Source organism: Tigriopus californicus, chromosome 12 (assembly GCF_007210705.1).
Source record: "Tigriopus californicus strain San Diego chromosome 12, Tcal_SD_v2.1, whole genome shotgun sequence".
In the NCBI taxonomy this organism is placed as follows: domain Eukaryota; kingdom Metazoa; phylum Arthropoda; class Copepoda; order Harpacticoida; family Harpacticidae; genus Tigriopus; species Tigriopus californicus.
Window position 1 is genome coordinate 15,698,363 of NC_081451.1, and position 26,518 is coordinate 15,724,880.

Here is a 26,518-nt window from a genome sequence, read left to right on the forward strand (position 1 = left end):
AAATATATCTCTATTACAACTAGTTGAATCTTTAGTTGAATCATATCACTATTCATTTGCAAAGTTTTCAACCTTCTCCACGTCGAATAACATTGGTCAATTATGAGTGGTTGTGTGCCATTTATTATTGTTCATATATATAACATTTATTCGACCAACGAATTAGAGATGGCGGATCTGACTTGTCCTTGAATGTAGGGTTGATCATGTATTTTGATCAAAAAATTGTCCAAGTCTGACTAAAGGATGCTACTGGATTAACACCTACCTATTTCGTACTACAATACTTGAGGGTAGCAAATTCGCCTTTCGTTCAAGAGTGCCCAAGAGCGGAAAATTCGAACGCCCTATGTGACCAAATCTTTTATCAATTATGACTTTCGGGGAACTCATTCCCTTGGATATTTTTATAAAACCCGAAAGGAATGAAGAAGCTCGAGAACAAAGAGAGTTGGACTTCATTGTTCCTACAGGCCTGGATTCTCGAAGACTTGAAGGTAAACGTTTATATCCGGCACGGGGGTTTGAACCTACGACACTACGACACGGAGAGGGAACTTGTCCTTCTCACACTGCCTCCTAGATCAATCGTTTACACCAGCTCCTTGTCGGTGCAATTATAATTGTGTTTTCTTTAAATAGGTCACATTTTGAGTTTGAGAATTTGAGCTGCCGAGTTTCGCCACGAAGGTTCAAGGATGAGTTGTCATGAATGACAGTTTTGAGACCAACAGATTAATGAAACCAAAATTAGTGAAATATTTCAAAATAGTTCACATTCAAAAGGTATCCTCCCGCTCGCTACATGTGATATACAAGGTGCGTGGAAAACAATGTTCAGTGTACTAATATAAATTTACCAATTTGGCAAATTTGATTCAAGAAATACCCATTCCTTATAAGGCATGTCAAGTGAAGGAAATTCAAGGAAAAATGTGGTCCGGCACCCTGATTTTGGGGAGAGAGAACAAAGACAAATATCACAGTCAACTCCCACCATCCTCCCATTGGCTTTTCCAAAAACCGCGTGATTTTGAGTGAGTTGCGTTACAAAACCCTACAAAATGAACATGTTGGGTGTTATTCAGTGAACGCACTATCACAGTGGCTCAATACCACAAAGATATTTGCTTAGACAAACATGTGAAATGGAATAAATGTCCAAATTCAATGCTTGCACAATGCGGTTTGACAAGGCATGATGTTTTTGATTTTCCTCCATGGAATAACGTTAGTTGTTCATAATCGCGTTCACTTGACAAGCCCTATATTGACAAATTTCATATTCCTCTTAGTTTGGAAGAAGATAATCTAGTACCCTGATTGTTAGGTTAGGGAACGGCAGGCTTTTAATAAGCTACATGTATCAATTTAAGCGCCACGGAACAATAGGAATTTAAAATAGGTTGATAATGGGATACTATTGAATTGATTTTTTAAAATCAAAATCAAATATTTTTTGTAGGGGTTTGAAATCCAACGTTTCTTCCTTGAAGTATTAATGCTGAGAGATATATGGCATTCAAACACCTCCCCGGATGATATCCGTTTCCGATCATGTAGAAAGATTTGGTTTTTATTTTCATTTTTTGACATTGGTTTAAAATTATGCAAAACAATCAAGCAATTTTTTAAAGAGTTTTCTATATTTTAATATCATAGAGGCCTGTCATGGTGAAGAAGAAATTTGATTTGCTCCTTTTAAAAGTTATTAAGTTCAAAAACCCTTGTGCCCCCATCATTTTCTTGTTAGGTAAAAAAAAAAATAACAGACGGAAAGCCGTCTTGGGATCAAACAGAACAACCACAGTTCAATGGAAATGACACTTTTGGACAGAAAACCTCATGCGCGTATAAGGTTACGGTTACAGTTCGGCTGTGGATCAAACTCAGGATTCACGGTGAATTCTAGTGACCGTAGAGGCTTAATGTGCGTATTGCGAGCACCTTCAAGCCTTCGAGAATCCAGGCTAGTTCGAACAATGAAGTCCACCTCTCTTCTTTCTCGGGCTCCGTCATTGTTTAGTTTGCTTCCCTCCCATATTCATAGGGAATAAGTAGGCCTTGTTGATCCAGGAGCATCTTTCAAGTCAGACTTGGACAAACTTTTAGATAGCATTCCAGATCAACCCTACATTCAAGGACTAGCTCGGTCTGCCAACTCAAATTCGTTGGTAGACCCAATTTCATATAAAGATTGAAAGGTTATAAAAAGACGAATTATAACCTTTCAATTTTATAGTCCATGGGATTACTTTCCCTGTTGCGGTTAGAAAAGCCCGTGAAAAACCAAACAAACAAAAAAAAGGAAATTGGTCAATACTCACGCTCAAATCCAACCACTGGCGAGTCTTCCAATGGGCTGCTCGTCTGCCACCACTCATTAAAGTATCCCAGTTCTGGCCAAGCCATTCGAAGGTGATAATAGCCCTTGCAAGATCTGAAACAAGACATATGAAGTGTGTAGAACGACCTCGAAACGTCTTAGGGGAATGTCTCACTTGTAGTCGCTGATTTGTTGAACTATTGAATATAATGAATCGGTGATTTGACCAACCAGGTGGTCATTAGGTGAAAACCAAGCTACAGAACCGGTATTGTCGTGCCTCACAATCAAATTCCAGGCTTCAAATGGAGTGGAACACATCCAAAGATGGTGTTCGGGGACCATAACGTTAGAAGTCAAAACTATATAATGAGCAATAAATTGATTCTCCAATAATGGAAGGCACTAATCACCTGGGCATATAATTTCAACTAAAACTGAACCGGCTCAAGGGCGTGCAGCAGAAGAATGGTGAGTAATGGAAGCCCATACTTACGTACTATTTTCTTCAATTTCTGTTTCAGCATCTATGGTTGACGCATTGTTTTGCATATTACTATGTAACCATCTAATTTGGATATGATTACATGAATTATTATTCAGCTTTCGATTTAGTTAATATCTGATCCATCAACTAAATCGGTGGTCCTACTCTACCCGATGAATCGATCATTAGCTCCACAGATATCAACATATTTGACGCATTGCTCAATTTGTTGGACCATGGACGGTCTCCTTGATCTAGTCTATCTCAAAACGAGCACAAGGTCTTGTTAAATAGATAAACTTGCCCAAATTTGAACCAAAACTATGCTGAGGGAACTCCAGAGATATGCCCAAAATTGGGCAGTAAACTCTATTTAAAAATCGAATTTTCGGCCTACTCTTGGTCAGCTGCGTAAGCTTTTGACAACTTAACTTTGAAACGAAGCAAGTAAAGTAATAGTACAAGTAAGTACTATAAAAATAGCCTACCTTTAATTGAAAAAGATATATGTCCCTAGTTTTATTGATTAATTCGAAAGATGCCTCAGAGTTGCTTTGACCGAGAGCAGGCCGATTTGGCGGGTAGATCGCTAGCATTCCATATTTCTACAAGTTCGTTGTTGGACAAAACGTGCAGCTGATGGGGGCAAAAATGTTCTGTCCAAAGAAGAGTTGAAGCGCCTCACAACGTTGACTTGATGTCAATGTCGATCAGAATAACTTACTGAACATTCGCGAAAAAATGTTTGGTGTAAACTTACAAAATGCACTCAGTGATTATCTGCAATATGATGTCAAAGTATATATTCGGCTTTGCGTACATCCAGACGTTTGATCGAGCTCAGATTCACAATAGTTCGTTTCCTTCTCCTCTGCTTTCTCTCCTTGCGGACAAACAAACGTAAAAGGGTAAGAATGCGCTCTACGAATCCTAATTTGAACAAGGTATTTTTCGCTGAAAATCATACTGTTGATACATTCTAACACCATAAATAAATCACCAACTCTTCTGCGAGACCTTTCAAATCCTAACACCGTTAAATTATCAACACTTTTGACCTCTGAATTGAAATAAGCAAGGAGCAATATATATTGTATACTTGTAGATAGTAGATAGATACTTGCGACTTTTTGTGATCGTCTTTTCCATAAAATTGTCAAAAAAAAAACTAAATTTAAGTCTAGAGATAGTGATGTTTTAAAAGTTCATCATCAAAAACTTGTGAATCCGTAGTTTTTGTAGTTCTATTTTGTGAGAAATGATGATTGCAAAAGTGCCAATCATGCAGTATACAACCTCCTTTGAAATGATTATTTACACGTCATAATTGTTCGGAATTTTACCCTTTGAGGATTTAAAAGGTCTTCCAGATGAGTTGTGGGGTAATTCATTCCATCACATTACTTTAGCAATACATTTTTCATCCAATAATCCCATGATAAAATGTGCCATCTTAATGCATATTCTCTCGTTTCTACGTTTGTTTGTCCGCACCTCAACGAAGCAGAGGGCGCTGCCTCCCTCAATGAAATGGACTAATCGTTATTATGGTGGCCTGTGGCTGGTCTCATGTGAAGAAGATTGTGTCTTTTTTCACTAGACTTGGAGTTTTTGTAGCCAGAACCTAATGTCCCCTTCTTGATTCCAGGCATTCATGGTTTACCTGGAATTATCCTAGGTATGAGTCAGAAGCACTATTGTAAATGGCATTGTAAATGCAAAATAAAAAAAGAATAAGTTTCATCATTATTAAGGTTTTGTGCATTCATGCTCGATTACTCCTATTTACCCCCAACTCGCTAACATTCTTCATTTCGTCTTGATAGTTGTTGCATTAGAAACCAAAGATAACTAAGTACTAGTCCCCTTCAGAAGCTTCAGAAGGGAATGAAGCAACACGCACCTGACTTTGCTCTATCGAGCAAAATTATAGACACCCTGCTCAGCCAATCTGCACCGTGCTTAGATTATCTTTGTCATTTTTACTTTTTCAACTTGCCCCCTTTTTGAAGCAAACAGCATTTACTATAAAAGATATTAGTACAGTGACAGAAGTACACAACAAAGATTCAATTAGATCATGGTGCAAGTTGGCTGTGATGTTTGTCTAAGCTCTCCTTCCACAAATTGACCAAAATCAGGGTGTCGCACTACATTTACCTCGAATTTCGTCTAATTCGCATGACTAATACAAGTCTGGACCTCCCCGGGGAACCAACACCGTAAAACAAATCACAATTTTTAACCTACTTTATTTCCCTTAGAATGATCACAAACAACAATTTGAAGCAAAAATAACATTTTTTCCCCGAACCCTGCAGGCCAAAAACTTGACCAAAGCTCTGTACTAGACTCTGGGCAAAAAGGTAAAATTAATCTGACTTATATGAGGCGTTTGAAAAATATGATTAAAAACGTCCTGAAGACGGTATCAGCTTGTCGGCACAAATTTCTAAGCTAATATTTACCCTGACAGTGGGTCTTAGAAGGCGATCCTCAGAGGTGGTGAATGTGTCCGTTTTGGGGTCGTACTCAGCGAAAAAGTTCAGTGCCGAGAAGTTTTCGACCCTTCCAGGTGTGAAGAAATGGCGTCCGTTCTTGAAAGCCATGATGGAGTTGAATCCCGTACCTCCCCAGGGTGATCCCGGCATTCCCGATGAAGGGAGCGTTGCAAGATCTTGTATGACTAGGTCGAAATACTTCACAACCCCGACATTGCCTGTGTCAAAGGAGATAAATAAAAAAGTTACGATTCGCCATCCAATGTTGCAACGACAAATAGCCGCCAGAAGCACTTGTGGACACTCTCCACTTTTGAACCATTTGGCTCACAATATATTCTCAACAGGAGGCATTTGGTGAAATGTAAGTGACAAGTGGACTCCGACAAAAATGGTTATTCATTTGTCGAGCAGACATTCAATGCCTCGGTTCAGCTCTCTCGCACATCATGACGGTCAAACTTCTGCAAAGTCTGCTCTACGTGAAAAAAACGTATTTTCGGAGTCTAGTGATAAGTAAAGCATAGAGGAAGCACCTCCTAGAGAGTGCGATGAGAGCTAGCCAGGTAGACTAGTTTTTAGAGCGAATGAATGTCAGCTGATCGGGTGCTAGGGTGTAGTTTCTGATTGTAGAGGCGCTGCTTTCCATCAGCTAGTTTGCACTGTCCACCGGTTACCGATTCACCTGCAGTCAAAAACCACAACAAACTCGATTTTTACTCTTCTATGTTACTTCTTCTATCAGTAAAGGTCGGAAAATAACTTTCCGTTGAGGGCACATTTCAGATGGTTGTCAATTTATTTTTTTTGAACTAGCAACTCTTCCCGACGTATGCTCAGACAACTAGATACTAGCATTCAAACCTCTAGGACTAATCCTCGACGGTAGATCAAGCTATTTTTCCGAGCTCCTTTTCTCTTTGTGTGATAAGCAATTGATTTTTGCTTCATTGCATTGCATCATACATAACAGATGAACTTACCGCCAACGTAGATAATTCCTCGGTTGCCGTTAGCAAGTGTAACCAAGGCAGAAAACCCGTGAATCAACCCTAAAAGATCAAGTTATCAATAGAATAGGAAAATCTCGCATTTTTTTCAAGCTTGTGAAACACAGGTTGTCATGAAAACCGGTTTCCATTTTACAAGCAAAAAACCCAAAGACAGTGACACAACGACATCATCCGTTAGTCATGATGTAAAAACAAGCAAACGGATGGTTTACATCTATGCGTGTTGTATTGTCCGATGAAAGTGTTGGTTTCCGTATCGAATACGTCTATTGTTGTGAAATCACCCACATTAGATCTGGAAAAAAGGCCATTTAAAAGTGTGAATGTCCTACGCACATGATTCATAATGCCACCACTCAAAAATAAATCAGTGATAGTACTTACAAATGCCCTCCCATCAAGAATATCTCATTGTCATCTCGCAATACACCGATTGCGATTCGAGACACCCAAGTAGATTGTGGTACTGAAAGCTCATCCCAAAGGCCCATTTCTATGTTGTATTTGTAGATTTTTTCATTAACGCCTGACGTGGTTGTACTATCAAAAAGGGATCCACCGAAGAGATAGATGTCATCATTATTCGAAGTGGGCATGGCAAAGCCAGTCATCAATTGAGGTAATGTTCCAGCTTGAACCCAAGACTTTTGCTGGGCAGTGATATCCAGTTTAAAATAAGAATCTGTAAAGGTTATCAATTTGTTACAGACCATTATCACATAATTTGACCTCACCTCAAGCAAAGTTACATTCGATCGTGGTTTAGAAATGTCTAATCAAATTTAACTCAATTTAGGCAATTTTCTTTCTTGCTTGAAAGTCATTACGGAAAATTTATATTTTATTGATTTATGTAATACTAGCACAAATCGATGACTTACATGTCTGAATATTCATTAAAAAAAAGATTTTAACCATATTTCATGTCAAGTTAGCACTTGACTAGAAATTAAGTTATGATCTATAGATCTGTTTATCAGTTCTAAGGGCTGACATGGTCAGCTTTCATTTGTTATAACTTGAAACTGTCACCATATGTTTTATCTCAAATGAACAGAAAATCAATAGCAATAATTCAAATCTCGAAAGTGAAAGACATATTTTCTTGTCTTGTACAATTTCAAAATGGCTCAAAACGCTAAATCACATTGCTCCAGGGACTTACAGAGCCAAGACTTATAAACTGTCTTGGGACCATAAAACGTACATCTAGTTGAAAAATAAATGAAAAATTTTTCTGACAATTTTGCAATTTTTGTTCAGTTTCAACAAAGCCCTTAACAAAAGTCAAATTCCAAAAGGTTACCTTTTCCATGGCTTTTTTAAAGAAATTGTATGATTGCATACCTATGTGAAAAAGTTGATGATTAAAAAAATATTGCTTTGTTTTTTTTCATATTTCTGAACGAAAACTTGTTTTTGATCATCCATGACATTTTTTGAACTGTTTCATTTCGAAGTCTTTGAGCATCAGTTTTTACTTTGGTAAAACATCACTAGTGATTTAATCTAAATTACGTTTGCTGGATTTTCCTTGTTCTTACCGCCAATTTTCCTCGCTAAATGAGATCCACCGTGCGTGGACATACTCAAAACTCCATTTCAAAGTAAGTGACTAAAAAAACTTCAACCCATACAATTAATTGAATAATGTTTACTCGCAAAAGTGTTCCTTGAAAAGTGACCTTATAGTCAAAAGTTTATACGCCTGACTAAGAGAGGGTTGAAGATTCAGTATTCACGTGGTCATTAGTTAACAAACTTGACCACTTCTTCGTATTCACTTAACCAGCAAAAAAGTACATTTACTCAACAAGTTCTTAAGAAAAGCAAATATTCAAGAGATATTCACTTTTTGACAGCCGTCGTTAATGTCTAATGTAATAATGATTTAAGTCCTAAGTATTGAAGCTAACCAAGAGTCATCAACGGGTTTTTGCTATTTGGTCGGGGACATCGATCGCGCAAAACATATTGCCTGTGTCATGACATTTTAGAATTAGTCTCTTCGACTCAAAAAATTGAGTCAAGGATTGTCCCCTTTGACTGACAGTGTCATCTGTTTAACAGATCAATACCACAGTGTATTTAGACATGATATTTCTATCAAAAACTAAACCATTACTGAAAAAAAAGGATATGTATAGTCTTATGATTAACGATTTTAATGAGAACTGTTTGAAATACCTACCATAAATTCCGATATCGTCATAGCCCCCACAACTGAGTAAAATGGGATGGCTGTAGGCTGTCACAGTTTGTCGCCCGGGGATTCTGGGAAATGTTTGTGGCAATCCTGAGTGTTGACAAAAGGTTGCATCTGACAGAACCACATCAGCTCCCTGATAAAACTCGTTGTTAAAAACAATAGTTCCATGGTGCATAATTCCAACAAGTTCTGGAGAATATGAAGACAGGTGGATGATGAAGACGAGTTGCATGAGGTACAGTATCATTTTTGTTTTGATTTTAAAGCAGGATAAAAGCGGAAGTGACGAAACCTCGCCATTTTAATGGCATCCATTTCCGTTTTTCAGCAGCGCTAAGACAAGGGCAACTGAGCTAACTTGCGATTGGAAATATAGTACCAATGGAAGGTGTTATTGAAACTTTAAATTATATAAACATATGTAAGCATTTTTAAGCTTTCGCAAGTGCAATCTGTCGATCCTGAACGGGCCAGATATTGACAATTGGGATTCAGCGGCCTTACGTCACAAAATGCAAGCAAAATGTGAACAAGGTTTGTCATTGGTTGAAATTGCGGGTAAGAAAAGTCGAAGGAGCAATCAGAGCAATAACTGTCAAAGTAAAAAGGCGGGAAATTCAAACAGCGTGATCAAGGCAAGAATCCTCTCCCTAGGTGACGTGGGTTCAAACCCCGGCGCCGGAAGTAACTCTCTAATCTTCTCGTCTTGAACTGCTGGGATTCCAATCCCGGTAGCGGTAAGGAAGTCCGCACAAAATAATAATAAAAATAATAATCATAATAATTTTGTCCAAAAATGTTACTACAACACGACATTTCTGTAGCCATTTCAGAATCAATCACGATTAGAATCCTTTTTGCATCATACTCTGGGCTAGAAGGAAAAACCCTTTAGATTAGTACATAAATCTCAAGCTGATGTTGGCAAATCCCTTATGTACTGTAAACTTGACGATGGCCCGAATGCAAAAAAACTTCAAATTGCCCGTATGTTAAATTTCATAAGAGATAGTCGCTTCTATCATCGAAGAATAAGTGGCAAAGATTAATGCGAAAGAGAATGTTTTACCTAATATGAGAGAATGTTTTACCTAACATGACTTCACTAAAGAATTGGCCCAAAGCAAAGTTAGTCGCCCTTGGAAAATGATAAATTTTCGAAGCTGCTGACCTCCAGTTAGTGATGGGTCGACTCATGCGATGTCATAAGATTCAGCTTGACTCGAGGCCTTAAAAGAGGCTACCTTGCTTTTCATTTTATTCAATGATGACGCAGAACTTGACTGCCACCTGATATCTAAGTCGTGTTTTCACGGATGGACATTTAAAAATTTTGGGATGAGGTCCATTGTACACATCATTAGATAATGGTTGAATTGGAATAAAATAATGGACGAATGCCACATGAAATTGTAAAGTCTTAGGGTCTGACCCCGAAGCCCGAACCAAATGTTCTATCCCTTTATAAGAAATGTAATACAAGAAGAAAGTAAACTTTTATTGTGACAACTCCATACTCGAGTCAAGCCAATTTCTCAAAATTCGAGTAAAAGCACTTCTAAACATATTGGCCGGATGTCATTTTTTATGAGCCTATTAGCTCCTTTTTTAGCTGATTTTGGCACGATTTGCCATTTTCGTTTTTTTTACTCATTTTCTCGTCCCATTGTGGAAAAAAATTTCCCCGATCAACCACAATGTTTGAAGTTCTGATATGAATTTCCTCTAGTCTTCACTCAGATGGGAATATCAATCACAATTGAAAGGCGAGAACAAATTGACATCCCTAACAAAAAGTCTTGCGGTTTAAGATCTCATTTAGGGTAGGTTAAACACAAATAGAGTTGGCTCTTTTTGTTAAAAAGGAATTGATCGAGGGATTGATTTTAAGGATATAGATCTAAAGAATATTAATCGTTTCTTTGTTTCTTGCGTACCAGTTCCTTGATTATCATGGCAATTCAAAAGTCAATCAAGGCCCATATCTTCCATATCTAATGGGTACTTGTTGAAATGAAGATGCTAAGGGAAGAGCAAGCACATTCCTGATGAAAATGATGTGAACATATCTTTAAAGCACCAAGCGGACAATTTGGGTCATTTCTTTAGTTCCATCTAAACAACTAAACTGGTTTTTTTGAAAAAAAATCCCCAAGGTTGTGGAAACGGATCGGAAAAAGCACGATCCGACTAATCAAAGAAAAAAGGGATCGGAACTGACATCGACGAGGTTCCGTTTAGCATTTTCCAATATATTGCGAAACTATCGCGCAAGCCAAAAATTGGACATGTTAATAATCGAATAAGAATGGCTCAAATCTTACATATTCCCTACGAATATTAGAGCGAAGGAAATTGAATAATAGTCACCTGAAATTTGGTAGACCACCGATGACGGCGGAGAGCTCAAAATGTTTGTTGTATTCACATGCCAATCGCCCAAATAGCACTTCTGGTCGTCCAAGCTGAATAAGCTGCAGCCTCTAGCAGAGAATTGGCACAGCTGCATGCAATTCACAATGAATGGAGTCTCCTCCCGGACTTCAAAAATGTGCCTGCCCCAGTCTCCAGGAGATTTAACCACTTCTAAGGTAACATCTAGGATTGAAATTACAAATTAGGAATAGTTAGATTATTTTTATTGACCCAATTTTGCTGACTGGGAGGTTCAAGTGAATAAACCACTGTTTGACCGGGAATTGATGGAGATGGCCCGTTAACAACCTCCCAATTTCCCAAATGGCAAGTTGAGTTCAAAAGGGAAAAGAACTGGCAATTCCAAGGATCGCCATCCCGTAAATGGCACATTAAGGCGCATATTTGAGTAGTGGTTACATTATGCTCCATGATGTAGACGTGTTTGGACCATGTTGAGGAATGAGCTTGAGTCTTTTGATACCTTTGGAAGTCCAGGGTCTCATCTGCACAAGTGGTGGGGGACAGAATTTTGTAAGAGATAGATTGAAAACATATGAAAGATTATGGTGCTTGCCTAAGTTGAAATAAACAGCCTTATCTCCAGGAGGTATAGCTGAGACAGACGTCAAATTGCCCTCGAGACTTCCCAAGATACAGATGTTGTTGGAATAGCGCATAAAGTGGCAAGAAAAACTCATAAAACACGTAATGCCACAGATCTCTAGGGAGGGCACACTGGAGTTTTCCGTCAGGATAAAATTCGGAAAGTTCCCTTGTCCAGAAAAGAGAGCGAACATTTTCGGGAGAGCTTCAGTCAATCCAGGGGCATCTGCAACAATCTCGAAACGTTGATATTTTTATAACAGAAACAAAGTTAACACCGTGTGATAGTACCTTGACAATATAATATTTATTTGCAAGTAATGTTTTAGTTCTTGGTAAAGATTTGTGTAAGCTAGAATTTTAGAACTGGTGATTTTACTTTAATAATGGAACTGGGAAAGATAGGAAATTATCAAAAAGATACAATGGAATATACAAAGGGCATTAAAGTTCTTCATGAACTCAATTTGGCACACTAGACAATTTTTGACCGGCTATTAAAGCTATTGAGATAGCTAGCCTCATCCAGCTAATTCTTATCTCCTTGTCATAACTACTGTCGCTTTTGCCTTTCACCATATCTATCAATTTTAGCTAATGCCGAAAGCAATCCATTTCTTCAGCTCATTAACCAATTCTTGTCTCATTTCATGAGTAAACAACATGGTTGCATTACTCCAAAACTCCTTTATATCAAAGGCGAGGTTCAGCGGACTCTAAATAAAATGATGAATAGGGTCGCAAGACCGGAGTGCCATTGTAGAAGTAACCTAAAACTATTTATACTTTATTCTCTCTAATGTTTTCCTTTGGTATTGGCGAGAGCAATCCGCCGTGTTTACCTTTTCCCTTACGCAGCTGACCAAGAAACACGTCATCCAGAAGGGGCGTTATGTATGGGCCCTATTTGAAAACTGCCATTACGACGAAAGCATACATACAAGTAGTTTCTTTACGAAGCCAAATGGGTGGTAGGATGGAAACCCAAGATGTCTGTCACTTCTTTTTTTTTTTAAGATCCCCTTTCAAATCATAGTTTTTAGGCACTTTTATAACACAGATCAATTAAAATCTGCATCGTTCAATCGAAAATTAGATGCGCTGGGCCAAAAAGGACTCTCTGACTTCACCGCTCTTGCTCTCTTCGCCCAATCTCGGACTTCTATAGATGTGGACTGCCAACGGAAGCCAAAATGTATACCTCCTATACCGTTCATCTTATTCCAAATAAGCACTTCATATTTCTCCTTCTCCACCCAACTCTCATTCACCAATCACCTCAAATCCACAATAACTAAGGCCAGGGCCAGGATCGGATACATATGCAATAGACTTCCCATGAAGAATCTTCCCCTCCCAATAGTCCTTCAACTCTTCCGGATCTACGTCACCCCAATTTTTCTCTACGGCCTACACCTTTGGCTTCCCAACTCCGCCCAATCCGCCCTCAAATCCGCCGATGCCTCAAGTGATATCTGTGCGTGCCCCAATATGCCAACAATGCATGGACACATTTTCTATGTGAAACCGAGCCCCTCACCACCAGGCTGGCAAGGTTAGTGTCCAACAGTGTTGGGAACCTGACCTTTGCGGAGGTGATGTCCGGACACAAAGTATCATTTCCGGTCAAGGGCTTGATAACACCTTAGTGTCCTTGGCCCGACATCCCTTCGGAGTATTGGCGGTCACGCACCTTTGTGTCCGGCTCCCGGCCAAATGCCATCAGCGACGGGAGTTGACAAAGGATCTGTTCAATCTGGCTCATCCACTCTATTGCAATAACCAAGATTTTCATCACTTACCTCTACCTACCTGTCTTTGTACTATCTGTAACTCAATTCTTACCTTTTTTCATGTGCATTGAACTAATTCTAGTCATACTCATTGTGATATCACTTTCTAGTCAATTATTTTATTGCCTTTACCTTCTTGACATTTTTCTTGTTTTATCAACAAACCTTTGTATCATGTCTATACATTAGATTTTATTTTAGAGTTATTTTTACGCCATGACATGACCAAGAGTTGCAATAAAAGATTATTATATTACAACAGGATATTGTTGAATAGATGAACTTAGCTAAATTTGAACCCAAACCTTTGCTTAGGGAAGCAGGGGACATGGTAAAAGTTATATTGTAAGTGCTAAATAACATTCAAATTTCGGCCTGCTCTTGGTCAGCTACATAAGCTTTTGACAAAATAAATTTGAGGCCACTCGCTTTAGCAGTAAATGATATGAATATGACCTATCCTTGATTGAAGAGATCTACGTTTCTTATTTATTGCTTTAATTTGAAAAGTGGCTCAGGGTGGCTACGACCAAGAGCAGGCCTATTAAGTGGGAAGCTCGTTTGCAGTCCATACTTCTAAAGTCAGTGGCTCAAGCAGACAAGTCTGCCTCATCTCACGTGGAGTGTCGATCTCCTCTTCCCTGGCTGAGCCACTAACAAAAAAAAAATATCTTTGACGCCTTATTTAGAATATCCAGGAGCTTTTCTTCTCTCTGTTAGGCATTTGAATATAATTAATGGTCTCTGCTCTATCACGTTTGTTTTTATCAAAATGGCTTACGACACTTCAAAATTCGAATTATATAGCCCCCTTACGCTGCGCGAAATATGTTTTACGTTCTGAACTCCAGAGGGCGCTTTGTCATTCAACCTCTAGCAAATAAAGGGCCGATTGGGCCAATTCCTTGTCATTGAATTATAATGCGTTTGTGTTGTTTATGAATAATTCTATCAAAATCTTACTTTCAATTAGTGCCTCGGGTCACGTAATGTCCGGAAAAGAAATTGCTTTCAAGGCAAGAGCACTTAGTGTAGCAATCTACCGTGCCTCTTCCCGTTTTCTTTGGGCCGTGTGACGTTGCAATTGAGGTCCCTTATTCATTTTTAACCCAGAGGCTCTGACATTGCCCTCAAGGTAGCTCCTATTGCACTCCTATTTACGAGATTGACTCGCACTCGCTGGCCGGCCCGGAGAAAAAGGCGGAAAGTTGAGACACCAATAGCTCCTCCATCCATTGGTGTTGTCCAAAGAATACGATTCAATTCAATTGTGCCAAGTTGCAGAATTAGATGAGCTGCATTTTGCAATGATCAGAACCAAGATTAGGGTAAACATTGTATGATCGAGTTCTTAGCTTTGTGTTCGGATCAGCCCAATGTGGATGTTAAACAAATTGGATAGAAAAAAAGATCTGACTTCGGAAGCGGTTGGCTGATTTTTAACATAGTTTCGAATTGTGTTTGTTCAATTTTTATCAAAATTTCAGAAAACATAAACATAACCTTCAAAGCCAAAATCTGTCACCACACTGATCAATTTGCTCCATTCTACATTGTTCATATCTAGATTATAGCCATAGCCATGAAAAACAAGCAAACTGACTTAATGAGAGTTCTTGAAATTGGTTTTTCCTAATAGAAAAAGGACGACGACATTACTGGACAGAGTCGGTGTAGAGGGGTAAATCGGCGATCTTACCCCCAATTAATGTAATGATTCCTCATTCAGCGGAGTGGACTTGGCTTGACGACCCTCTTTTTTTGTTTTAGATACAAAAAACGTCTCATTAATTGACGTACAAGTGGCCAATATTTCCCACTCGAGTCTTTGTTCAGTGATGTCGTCGCCCTTGACCGCAAAAGCGACAGATCATTTATTCATGCTATCCTTGGCTTGCTCTTGTATTATTGATGGACTTGAGCCCTTCGTTACAAGCTCAAGAAAGCCTGCTAAATCACCATCACAAACACATTTTAATATTGATTGGAATAATTGTTCAATCATGACCAAAGCCCCCCAATTCCCCTACTCACGTTTGTAAATGTGGATTGCAACTTCATCGTCAATGAATCCATGCTGAATAGAGTGACTGGTTTTGGCCTCCCCCAAGAAGCACGTTCCGCTCTTAAATACCACAAAATGGCACTTGAAAAGGCGTTCGAATACGCAACGACCCATGCATTGGTTCAAACTAAGATCCACAGGGGTTTGAATCACTTGGTTAATGGCCAGCCCAACTTGAGTGGCATTCATGGAGTCTTGGGTGATGAACTCATTAGAGGTATGGGAAAATAGCTCATCTGAAAAAGAAACCTTATCCATCTAAATTGCTTAACTTCGAAAAAAATACGGTGGCCCCAAGCCCAGTTCAAAATTGGGCTTTTGCCGCCTAAGCTTTGTTTTTAAATTGGGCTGTTTAACCCGAAAACGCTGACAAAATAGCGTATCCTTAACCCTTGCCATGTGCACAGGTCTTGATACTGAGGTAATTGATTCGCTGCACTTTAGTTCAAACAGTGCTCATTTATTTGACTACAATTTAAAGTTAGCTCTGGAAACCTTAAATTGGTCTTACCATCTTTCACCCAAGCTGTGACAGCTTTCAGGCTTCCATTAAGATTGTCCACTTGAAATACACTTGTTGGTAATTGGCCATGATAGCAAGTTTCCTCTTCAAGCACCATGAAATGACAACTAGCGGTCTTTTCGCACTCCTCAGCGCAAAAAACTTCTAACCAAAGACTGGAGTTTTGGGCCAAGGTCATTTGCTTCCAGTGATCATCTCTTGAGTTGAATGGGATCTCCTTAAAGTTTTGCCTCCAAGATAATAGAAAATCTGGAAAAGGCGTTGGTTAATGGGTCAATGAGATCAGTTATGAATAGACCTCAGAAAAAGGTAGATTAAAGCAGCAAAAAAGGTAACTCACAGGTGAAAAAGATTGACAAAAAAGTTGGGAAAAAAGGCAGCAAAATCAGCCATAAGAAGATAAAAATACGTAAAATTTGCTTAAAAGGTAAAAAATGTAAATTTTGTTAAAAACCTACTCAAAAGATGATTTATTGAAAAAGGATCAAAGCAATAAAGCAAAATGAACATTTTTATAAAATAAGCAAGAAGTTCCGGTGTCGTGAGATTTTTTGGTCAATTAAGTCAGTTTTGAATTAGGTGTGAGGTGGCGTTTTCTTAATTTCATCAAAAGGGTTTGTCATTTTCATAGCTTTATTTTAAGTTTATTTTCAATTTTTCAAGTCAAAACCACTGCAACAGCAACCAAAACCATTTCAAACCTGTCAATTCAACAATGTGTTCTACTTCTTGAGCAGTTAACTAATACTGCTTCTTTTCCATTCTCTCGCTTTTAATATTTTTCCCAATCGTGCCATTACTCTTTTATACACATTGTGTCTGTGAGTGGCTCTCAACAATAAACAATAAAGCGAGCATGAAAAATGCCAAAAGGTACAAAAAAGGGATTTTTACGCAAAAACGACGTATTAGGTAATTAAGTCCAAAATATGACCGAAAAAGATAAAAATCTAGGTTTTAAGTTCTTTTCCTAGATCTAGTGACGCATGATCCTGCTCACCGTCCCAGAGATAAACCCCGATGGGATAGCCTTGATTTGGCAAAACGCTCAAGTTATTGGACACTTTAGCTAAGTAACATGTGGTCCCATCCACAATGAATGCCTGGAACTTTTTCGAAGCGCAAACTGAGCTGCATTCAGAGCTAGAACTGACTGCCCAAGGGACCACTTGTTCCACCATAGGAGCCCATCGTTGCGCCTCTGTTTGCATTTTTGACCATTTATTTTTCTTCAGAGACTCGGCCAATGGGGCAATATATGCTATTGCCAAGTATGATATGAAAATATATAATGACGGTTTCATGTTCGACGGGGTAATGAACAAACACTGACATGTGGCTGACCGAAACAGATAATGTATCACGTAAATGAAGTAAGTATATAATCAGTCTAAAACCGGACGGGGGCAGCTCATTCGATTTACATAGGGTGTGAGGCTCTAGGATATGTAGAGAGTTTTGAGGAACTAATTTGAACAACAAAATCGCAGTGACCGAAGCCACTCTCATTTGAAGAAGAATGCAATCAATTGACTCAAATCCAAAACGTCAATTCACGATTGCACCATCCCCATTCATATTCCAGAGGTCCATGGCTAATCAGTAAAATGGTTGGTCGTCTGAAAATGGATAACAAACCGGATCATTCCACAGTGTAGCCAACCGATTGGTCCATTGCCGGACGTCCTTTGCTGCTGGCCTTGCTGCCAAAGAAGCAATTTTTCTCTGTGCATTTTGATGAGTATGAGAATATGATCAATTTGGTTTGTACTTGCTTGTATTATAGACGGAACGAATCGTTTATTAAGCATTTTTGCCTCGTTTCAAGGGTGAACATGTGTAATGTTTTGGAAGAAGGAAACGGTGACAGTGTCTGTTGCTAAGAATTGTGGGTTAAAGGTTGAGCAATATAAACATTTCCTGCTTTCATCATTTGGCAGGATAATTGAAATGCGATAAAAAACCGGAAAAAGTTATCATTGGTAACACAATAGCTCAATGAGTGAGCAGATATAAATGAACTGAGCCAAATATCTTAGAGCTAAATTCCAAAAAAAAACAGGCGAAAAAGAAGCTACATCACTCTTTATGGCTAGATTTCATTGTGTTGGTGAGGTTAACCCCACAGATATGTACAGATCCTAAATGCTCTTCCTTGTGCTAGATCCGTTAGGGGCTATAGTTGCGTCAAAAATTATATAATTTCCGAAGGACATTGAAAGGTGAGCCCAAAAAGAGGAACAATGTGAACGTAAATTCAATTCAGATTGGTTAAGTCACAGACTTCTGGAGATGTGGACTGCAAACGGAAGTAAAAAATTCTAATCTCCTAAACCGTTCACTTTATTCCAAATAAGTACCTCATACGGTCACAAGATCTTTCTGAATAGATGAACTTGGTCACATTTGAGCCCACTACCATGCTTAGAGAGCTCAGGAGATTTGGTCAAAGTCATGTAGTTAATAAACACAACATAAAATTCGAATTTTAGGCCCGCTCTTGGTCACCTACAAAAACGACCTACCTTTAATTGAAGAGATCTACGTTTCTTTTTTTGTATTAATGTAATAAGAGCAGACCGATTTGGCGGGAAGCTCGTTCACTTACCGCCTTAACTTTTTATTCTAAAGAGGAGATTAAACGCAGTGATTTCTCACAACTATTCAATGGTCCTTGGTTCAATTCTCCTCTCTGACCTTTCTGTTAAGGAAAGTTTTTTCGGTTGACCACACCCACAGACGTAGAAGCAATTATATACAAGCTAAGACACTGCTAATAGAGAAGCGTAAAGATTTGGGATTTCATACTAGTGCGCCCTCTGGTTTTATCAAAAATTGTCAATGCCCTTCTTACTGATGACAAGATGTTAGAACCAAATATTTTTGTTGTGTTTACTGCATATTTTTGTCATTTCCCATGTTACGACAGCTTTAGCAAATGAATGCTGGACTTTAATGCTTTAAAATAATTGTCAAGCCATGTCCTAAAATGGCGAACAATTTTGTCAATGAAGATTTGGAGACATTGAATAAGCTTCAATCATGGTAGTTCTTGCTGCGATTGTGGCGCAGCCTGGCTAGCCCACATAACTGAAACCCGAGGTGATTCTTTACATGTCTCTATTGAAATTTTGGAATAATGCTGCAATGGCATACCTTGGTTGGACGAGGGTAAGGAACTTGGATGCAGAGACGCGAGCTTTGGCAAGTGGCGCCACTTCAAAGAGCTGATGATCAGAAGAACTTGAAAGTTTGCAAATACATTTCAAAGTAATGTTCTGCATCAGAAAGGGTATTGTCCTGAGAATAATTAATTAATGGAGACTACTAACATTTCCTTACAGACAAGTAACTTAGTTGATTTTTTGAAAGAAGAATCTTACATTGTAACTAATATACTTGTTCCCCTCTAATTTCTTTCTGAATGCGATTTTTCAAAAGATTAGATCACTGAAATATATCATGAGGGGTTAGAATTAACATATACACCTGTGGATTGCCTTGACCTCTCAAGAAACAAGTCACAATTTGCTAGACCATGTAAATTGTTACATATTGTTTATTGTGTCAACCACTCCAACACCATGTAGTGGCAGATAAAGGAGTTTTGGTATAATGTATAGATGGACATGAATAAGTTAAAAAATAAGGAATAAGAGTAAAATAAAGGTGGTGGTTTATGTCTCCAGCGCCTTAGAAGAGTTAGCTTTTTTGGTGAATACCATGAGTTCAATGAGTTCAGAGCGAAATACTCTTGAAGAGGTCACTGATCAAACTCTCTGCGGAATAGCATTCCACCTTGGAATGGCGCGAATCATGAAAGAATTTAGTCTAGCACCACAACGAGCAACCGGGGTCCAAAGTTTTTCTGCTATTTCTGCTTTATTTATGCTTTCTGCTATGAAAGTTAATTCACTCTTTTCACGGCGAGACTGTAAGGACTCACACTGAACCTTCACCAGATGATCATGGTAGGTAAGCCCACCTGTTTCAGGCATCCCTTTGTGATTTATGTCAGATATGCCTTTACTCTCTCTTTTGAAGCACTTACGTCTTTACTGACAGACGGTGAAAGAACAATGTGACAACTTTATTTTATTGATTCATACTGTACTAACGTAATCCTAATACCATGCGACACTCAAGCCCTAGGGCATGTTTAACGTTAAGTCCATGGGGGATTATATCTGTCAAAAACCATCTAAAACTTCAAGTTCACAAACATGTGAGTGCTTTTTAGAAATGACTGACTCACTGCTGTGCTTTGTTTGGAAACATTTGCATGTTCATCGAAAATTGATAGCCAATCATATCGGTTGAATTTGATGACGTATATTCAACCTAGCAGGTCTCTGACTAGAGGATCTCTAGGCGAGGGTAGCCCTCCAACCTTAGTTCACCAAACCAGGGACTCTAAATAGAGGAAACGACACGGCTTTCCACTGACCGCCAAGTTAGGCCATTGCGTTGAATCAAGACAGTAACTCTAGTCTCAATAAAACAAGATTATCCATACTACATAGTACATTTAAGTGTTTTTAATTAAATGATGATCTACTTGGTATACAAATCCGTCCATATACTAAATATTCTCAATTAATTTTTAAAGTCAGAAGATTAAATGAAATACCCATGAACATAAAATTAATCAAAAACAATTATATTGTCCTTCAAATCATTGAAATATTGCGTAAAAGTGGCTCAAAAACACGCATAGATAGAAAATCAACAAGAATCATATACTAATTGATGAGGAACTTACACTGACAAAATATAAAAGAAATCTATGGAACAGGCAATAAAAGTGCCTGTACATAAATGTTAACATTTTAAAATATTTGGGATGGACAATTGATGATTTTGTCTTAATCCACACATTTGACAGAGAATATCAGGCATTGGTGCAAAGTGAATGAGTTATCTTTTAGTAGAGCATAGATTTTTACTTATTAGGAAGCTTGCTTACAAGCAAGGCATTAATTTCATGGGCACAGAGTAATTGCTAAGTCCAGTATAGTAGATTTCAATGTGATCTTTTTACTCCAATAAATTTGCTTTTTTGCATAATCATCCAAAATAGTCAAATAAAACAGGTGTCACATCTCTTAAGATTTATTATTCCATGGTTATGAAGCATCCAAATGAGGCTGAAGAACAATTTGTGGCTCAGAGCAAGGACACTAAAGCAAGGAAATGCCACCTTTTTGTGATCACCAAACCTTTCCCGCCAAGTAAGGCCTAAATTTTTGCCGCTGAAATTTTTGAATGTCAGTTATTGGGCATAAATATTGAACATAATATGTGACTAATATCATTTTCGTACCTATTGATGGTATGTGCTTAAAACCAGGCATTCTGATAAACTTAAAATGACTTTAAACATGTCTTAAAGAACAACAACTGAAAAGTGCTTAGGTTTTCTTGATAAAACAAGAATTTGCTCAAAACACAATCAATAAATTCTCTTTTGCCAAAAAATACTATTTGTAGAAAATTATTTCAGACACATCTTGATCAAACTTCAAGTAATTTGACGCATTTGTTATAAAACTATGGTTCTCACTCTAGGAATGGCCCTCAATCCAAAAGTAGACATACTGTAGCTCAGAGCTACATATTGTTCTTTAAACTCATTTGGATGCTTCATAATAATGAAATAATAATTTTAAGAGATATGGCACCTGTTTTATTTGATTATTTTGATATTTTGGATGCTTTTGCAAGAAAAACAGTTTATTGGAGGCCAAAGTGCAAATTGAGATCTAGTCTACTGTACTTTGATATTTCTCTGTGCCCCTTAAATAATGCCTGCCTTTTATGCAAACTTCCTAATAAGTAGAAATTTAAACTCTACAAAAGGATAACTCATTCATTTCTCACCAATGCCGCCTGATTTTTTTTGTCAAATGTGTGGGTTTCGACAAAATTATCAATTGTCCATCCAAGATATTCAAATATGTTAACATTTATGTACATGCACTTTTATTGCTTATTCCATACATTTTTTTAATATTTTGTCCGTGTACATTACCCATCAATTAATAAAATGACGCTTGATTATTTTCTATCTATGTGTGTTTTTGAGCCAATTTTACGCAATATCTCACCAATTTCAATCGAAAAACAATTTGATTGTTTTTGATTAATTTGATGTTCATCTATTCTTCTGACTTTCAAGATTAATTCAGAAATATTTAGTATATGGACGGAGTTGTATATCAAGGAGATCATTATTTAATTAAAAACACCTTAATGTACTATGCAGTACGAATAATCTTGTTTTATTCATACTGGAGCTAATGTCTTAATTCAACGCTATGGCCTAAGTTGGCGGTGAGGGGAAAGCCGTGTCGTTTCCTCTCTATAGAGTCCCTGCTCAGAGCTACAGCGTATCTACTTTTGGATTGAGGGCCATTCCCGAGTGAGAACCATAGTTTCATAGCAAGTTTACCAAATTACTGAAAGCTCAGTCAAGATGTTTCGGACACAATTTTCTACAAATAATATTGTTAACAAAAAAGTATTGACTGATTGTGTTTAGAGCAAATTCTTTCTTTTATCAAGAAAACCTATTTAGCACTTTTCAGTTGTTGTAGTTAAAGACATGTTCAAAGTCATTTTAAGTATATTTACATGCCTGGTTGGTGTGAAGCACATACCTTCAACGGTTATGAAAATGATAATAGTCACATGATTTGTTCAATAATTATGCCAACAATTGACATTCAAAAATTTCAGCAGCAAAAGTATTGGTCTTACTTGGCGGAAAAGGTTTGGTGATCAACCAAAGTGGCGTTTCCTTGCTTTAGTGTCCTTGACCAAACAAAAAAAATTGCTTTGTTTGGGTCTACTCTATGGGTTTTTAACTAGTGTTACAAAATGACAGATTCTACCATTTTTTTAAATCAGAACACCAAAATCATGAAAATACTTAAAAGTTGTAAATGATGCCTTTTCTCTGAACCATGTTTTCAATCAAAATATAGGTGCAAAGCTACACATTTCATTCCAAAAATGTTAAGTCAACGGAACTGATTACTAGTGATGGGATCAAATACACTTTCAAAATCAGGAGCACTGGAAAGCTAGGAAAGTCAAAGCACCAGCCCATTGCATCGTAACGTAAAAAGTTTGGTTTGACCAAAAAAGTGACCCTGGTTTGAACGAAAAAAATCAGGGTCACTTTTTGTGACTAACTAACGGGTTTCCGATGTTCCGCTTGTGATGCCATATGCCACTGAAAATATAAATTGGTAGCCCTAGTTGCAATCTCGCGTGATTATTTCTTTGATCCCATCAGTCCTGATTACTACTGATGGGGACCATATTAATAATCACATGAGGTTGCAACTAGGGCTGCCAACTTACATTTTCAATGCCATATGTCATGACTGGTGGAAGATCGGAAACAAGTTGATCAGCCACAAAAAGTAACCCTGATTTTCCTTTGGTCCAACCAGGGTTGCTTTTTACTCAGACTTAACATTTTAGGTGGCAATGTAATCTGTCGGTGCTTCACTTTCCATGTTTTTCGGCAACCTTGACTTTGAAAATTTATTTGATCCCATCACTACTGATTACTGAATTGAGTTGAGTTTTACTAGCAACTAGCCAGAGACGATCAGAGGCATTTTTTTTAAAGCTCTTACCTCGGAGTTAGGAGCTTGGACACCAACCGGTATGAAAATACACTGTTAAAAGTGTTGAGAGGATACTCATTTTGGGTAATGTCCAAGCCCGAACTCAGTGGTACGACCGTTCAAAAAACTCGACTCAGGTCAGTTGAGTTTGCGACTTTGAACTTGAAAAGGGGATATTTGACTGACAGGTAAGAAATCGACATTTTCGAACAGAATGTGTGCCAAAGTGTCTTGATCTTGACTGACAACTGCTTAAGGCTGCTCTAACAACTCATGACACTCTTTTTACCGCTGGTGGTAAAAAAAAATAATGGTACAACTGAAACCCTTAAATAACCATTCTTCACTGAGACTTAAATGCATGTCTTTGCCATTTCGGTGCAAATGTAAAAAACAAAAATCTTGCATATTTTATGTGCATATTTCGAGGAAAAGTCTTGCCTATTCCCCTCATCTCTACTCGTTACAATTACGCCACTTTGCCTTGCAATGGATTAGTTCTGTTTTCTAAAAGAGAAAGAACGAAGCACCATAATTTCGTTGCTACTGTTCTGTGAAAAGCACATTTAGTGTGTGAAAACATAATTTGCGTTTGCGTGAGACAGTTAGGTACCCGACTCTTATCGCTGCTTGGTGAGGGAAAAAAACGGTCCAATTAGAGCACTATGACATGCCCATTAATCATGATTTGCTAGGCTCCCCTTTATGTAAGAACTGGGGTTTCTGTGATCAGAAGGTTTCTAACGTTCTTCCCCATTAAAGGACATTTTGCTTTCGGTTTTGAATAGAGACGACGGAATGGTTGTCTTTTACTCACTCAACTTCGTAAACGGGGCACTTTGACTTTCCTTTCTTTTCTCAAATCGTTCTCCTCATTCTGAGCCTCCCGTCAACAGGTTTTAGGCCTTAATCTGCGAGTTCCAATGATGCAAAAAGAATTGTTACCATAGGAGAAAGTTCGTTTTTAACCCTATTTGCCGCCTTTTCTGCATCTTCATTTGCCACAAAAACACTACATTTCCCAAGTCATTCATGGAGTGAGTTCTCTGCAAGAAATAAATCTCAATTTCTTGTAAATAAAACAAAGAAACTCCATGAATGACTTGGAAAATGTAGTAGTAGTAGCCTAATTTTTGTGGCAAATGAAAATGCAGAAAAGACGGCAAAAAGGGTTAAAAACGACCTTTCTCCCATGGTAACAATTCTTTTTGCATCATTGCAACTCGGAGATAAAGGCTCCAAACCTCAGTTTCTTGTAAAAACAACAACAATGTTTGACATTCGGACACGTTTTCAATTGATGAAAATGTAATGGTATAAAATAGATTCTCTTCTGAGGCCTAGTGTTTAGGGCAGTTTTGTTCACAGAATGATTTCGTTTTGGATTGGCTCAAACTCATGATGGGAGGTACGGATCCATCGCAGCTCTATGTTTTGCTTCCGTTTCCAAATAAAGAACAGGGATTTGAATTTGAGATTCAACTTTGTTGGTAGAGAAAATATTGTAGAAGATTTAACTGCTAACAATTAGACGAATGATAATCTTGCATTTTAATTTTACTGGGGAATACATCAAGGCTTACCCAACCACTTACACTTGGACTATGCTTCCCAAGGCATATTTCTATGGAACTCAATGGATGTCATGACAAGAAATCTATCAATGGGCCAATTCCAGAGATCAGCAGATCAGTTTGTTGGGACCTTTCCACTATGATGAGTTCTACTATTCAGTATAAATAGTTCAAAAAGAGCCCCCCAAGGCTTAACACTCAATATAACAGATAAATTCATTCCTTGGAGCGGTTAGTACAGCTGGTGAACCCCCCCCCNNNCCCCCAAAAAAAAAAATGCTAAAAGCTGGAATTTGTTTAGGGTTACTAATTAGGTTTGGCGAGGAACGTTTTCAAACTGGAGGAACCGATAAATTTAGCATTATTCTTACACTTTTTGACGGGTAGGCCATTTTGAGCGGGTTTCTGGCGGTTTCTTGATCCCATAAAAAAGACATGGCAAAAAATGGGTTCAATCAAAGAAATGAAGAGCCGTCACATTGAAAACTTAACATTAAAATAAAAGGATGTACAAGGGACTTCGTGTTAGACTTGTTAGTTCAAGTTATTGCTGCAATATGGTGGCAGATACTTGAAAAGACAAAAGCCAGTGTGTGAAGCTCTTTTGCATCATTGCTCTTGACATCTTAATTACTGGTTGGATTCCCAAGCATCATTGCTATTAAAAATTGTGCCAAAAATTGTGCTTGTTATTGAAATGTCAACATTTTTGTTTCGAGCATTGATTTGAAACGTGGAGTAACGTCATATTTTTGAAATTTTTCTAGAGATAATGCTGTAACAAAGGTATCAAATGTCAGAAGCGGAGCATAAAATATTTTTATGCAACTTTGATGGTTTCATTCCAAAAGGTATGAAAAAACCACCCCATGACGTGGATGACAAAATTCGGCGTCCAGACCTCTCAAAAAACTGGTCAATATGGGAGAGGAAACCCACTGCAATCACTTTGCTAACTTGGAATAACCCTGAAATGGGATTCTTTTGGCGTTAGTCTTTAAAGTATATAAATTTATGAAGCAAACAACATCCAACCTATCCCTTAAACTTCATACGCTTTATATCGTTTAATGATCTTTTCGATTTTTTCCCCACTTTCTTACTGTTACCGGAAATATATGACTTGCTCTTGAATGGAGGGTTGATGAGGATTTTTGGATTAAAAAAAAACGTGTCCAAGCCTGAGTTAAAGCCTGCCATCAAATCAATCCCTATTTATTCCATACATATAATGCATAGAGGAGGGCAAATTGAACAATGAGGGAGCTCCTGAAAATAAGAGAGGACATCATTGTTTTGATTATTAGGGGTGGCCAGTTCGCATTTTTTCAGCCTTATTCCAGGAAGTTAGCATGATTTTAAGGCG

General features: G+C 38.0%; 3 protein-coding genes across 4 annotated transcripts in view; 1 reads left to right on the forward strand and 2 right to left on the reverse strand.

The window, feature by feature from the left end:
• Nucleotides 1–2,893, reverse strand: part of LOC131891310 (uncharacterized) — a 6,406-nt gene extending 3,513 nt beyond the window's left edge. Inside the window, exons 1-2 of the mRNA XM_059240838.1 lie at nt 2,502–2,893; nt 2,328–2,440 (exon numbers count right to left, since the gene is read on the reverse strand). Coding sequence (XP_059096821.1) covers nt 2,328–2,440; nt 2,502–2,671 — 283 coding nt within the window. The 5' untranslated portion in view covers nt 2,672–2,893. The remainder of the gene's footprint in view (nt 1–2,327; nt 2,441–2,501) is intronic.
• Nucleotides 2,894–5,221: 2,328 nt separating this feature from the next.
• LOC131891311 (uncharacterized) lies at nt 5,222–17,149 on the reverse strand. Its single transcript, XM_059240839.1, has 10 exons — nt 16,939–17,149; nt 15,927–16,187; nt 15,385–15,651; nt 11,197–11,457; nt 10,907–11,134; nt 8,519–8,725; nt 6,712–7,009; nt 6,540–6,622; nt 6,298–6,366; nt 5,222–5,532 (listed from the first exon to the last, which is right to left on the reverse strand). Exons 1-10 carry the CDS (start codon nt 17,147–17,149, stop codon nt 5,222–5,224), a joined length of 2,196 nt encoding a protein of 731 aa, XP_059096822.1.
• A 6,397-nt stretch (nt 17,150–23,546) lies between these two features.
• LOC131891511 (methylcytosine dioxygenase TET-like) overlaps nt 23,547–26,518 on the forward strand; it is a 36,244-nt gene continuing 33,272 nt past the window's right edge. For both annotated transcript variants that reach the window (XM_059241117.1, XM_059241118.1), the window contains exon 1: nt 23,547–23,766. The gene's annotated coding sequence lies outside the window, so the exon portion shown is untranslated. The remainder of the gene's footprint in view (nt 23,767–26,518) is intronic.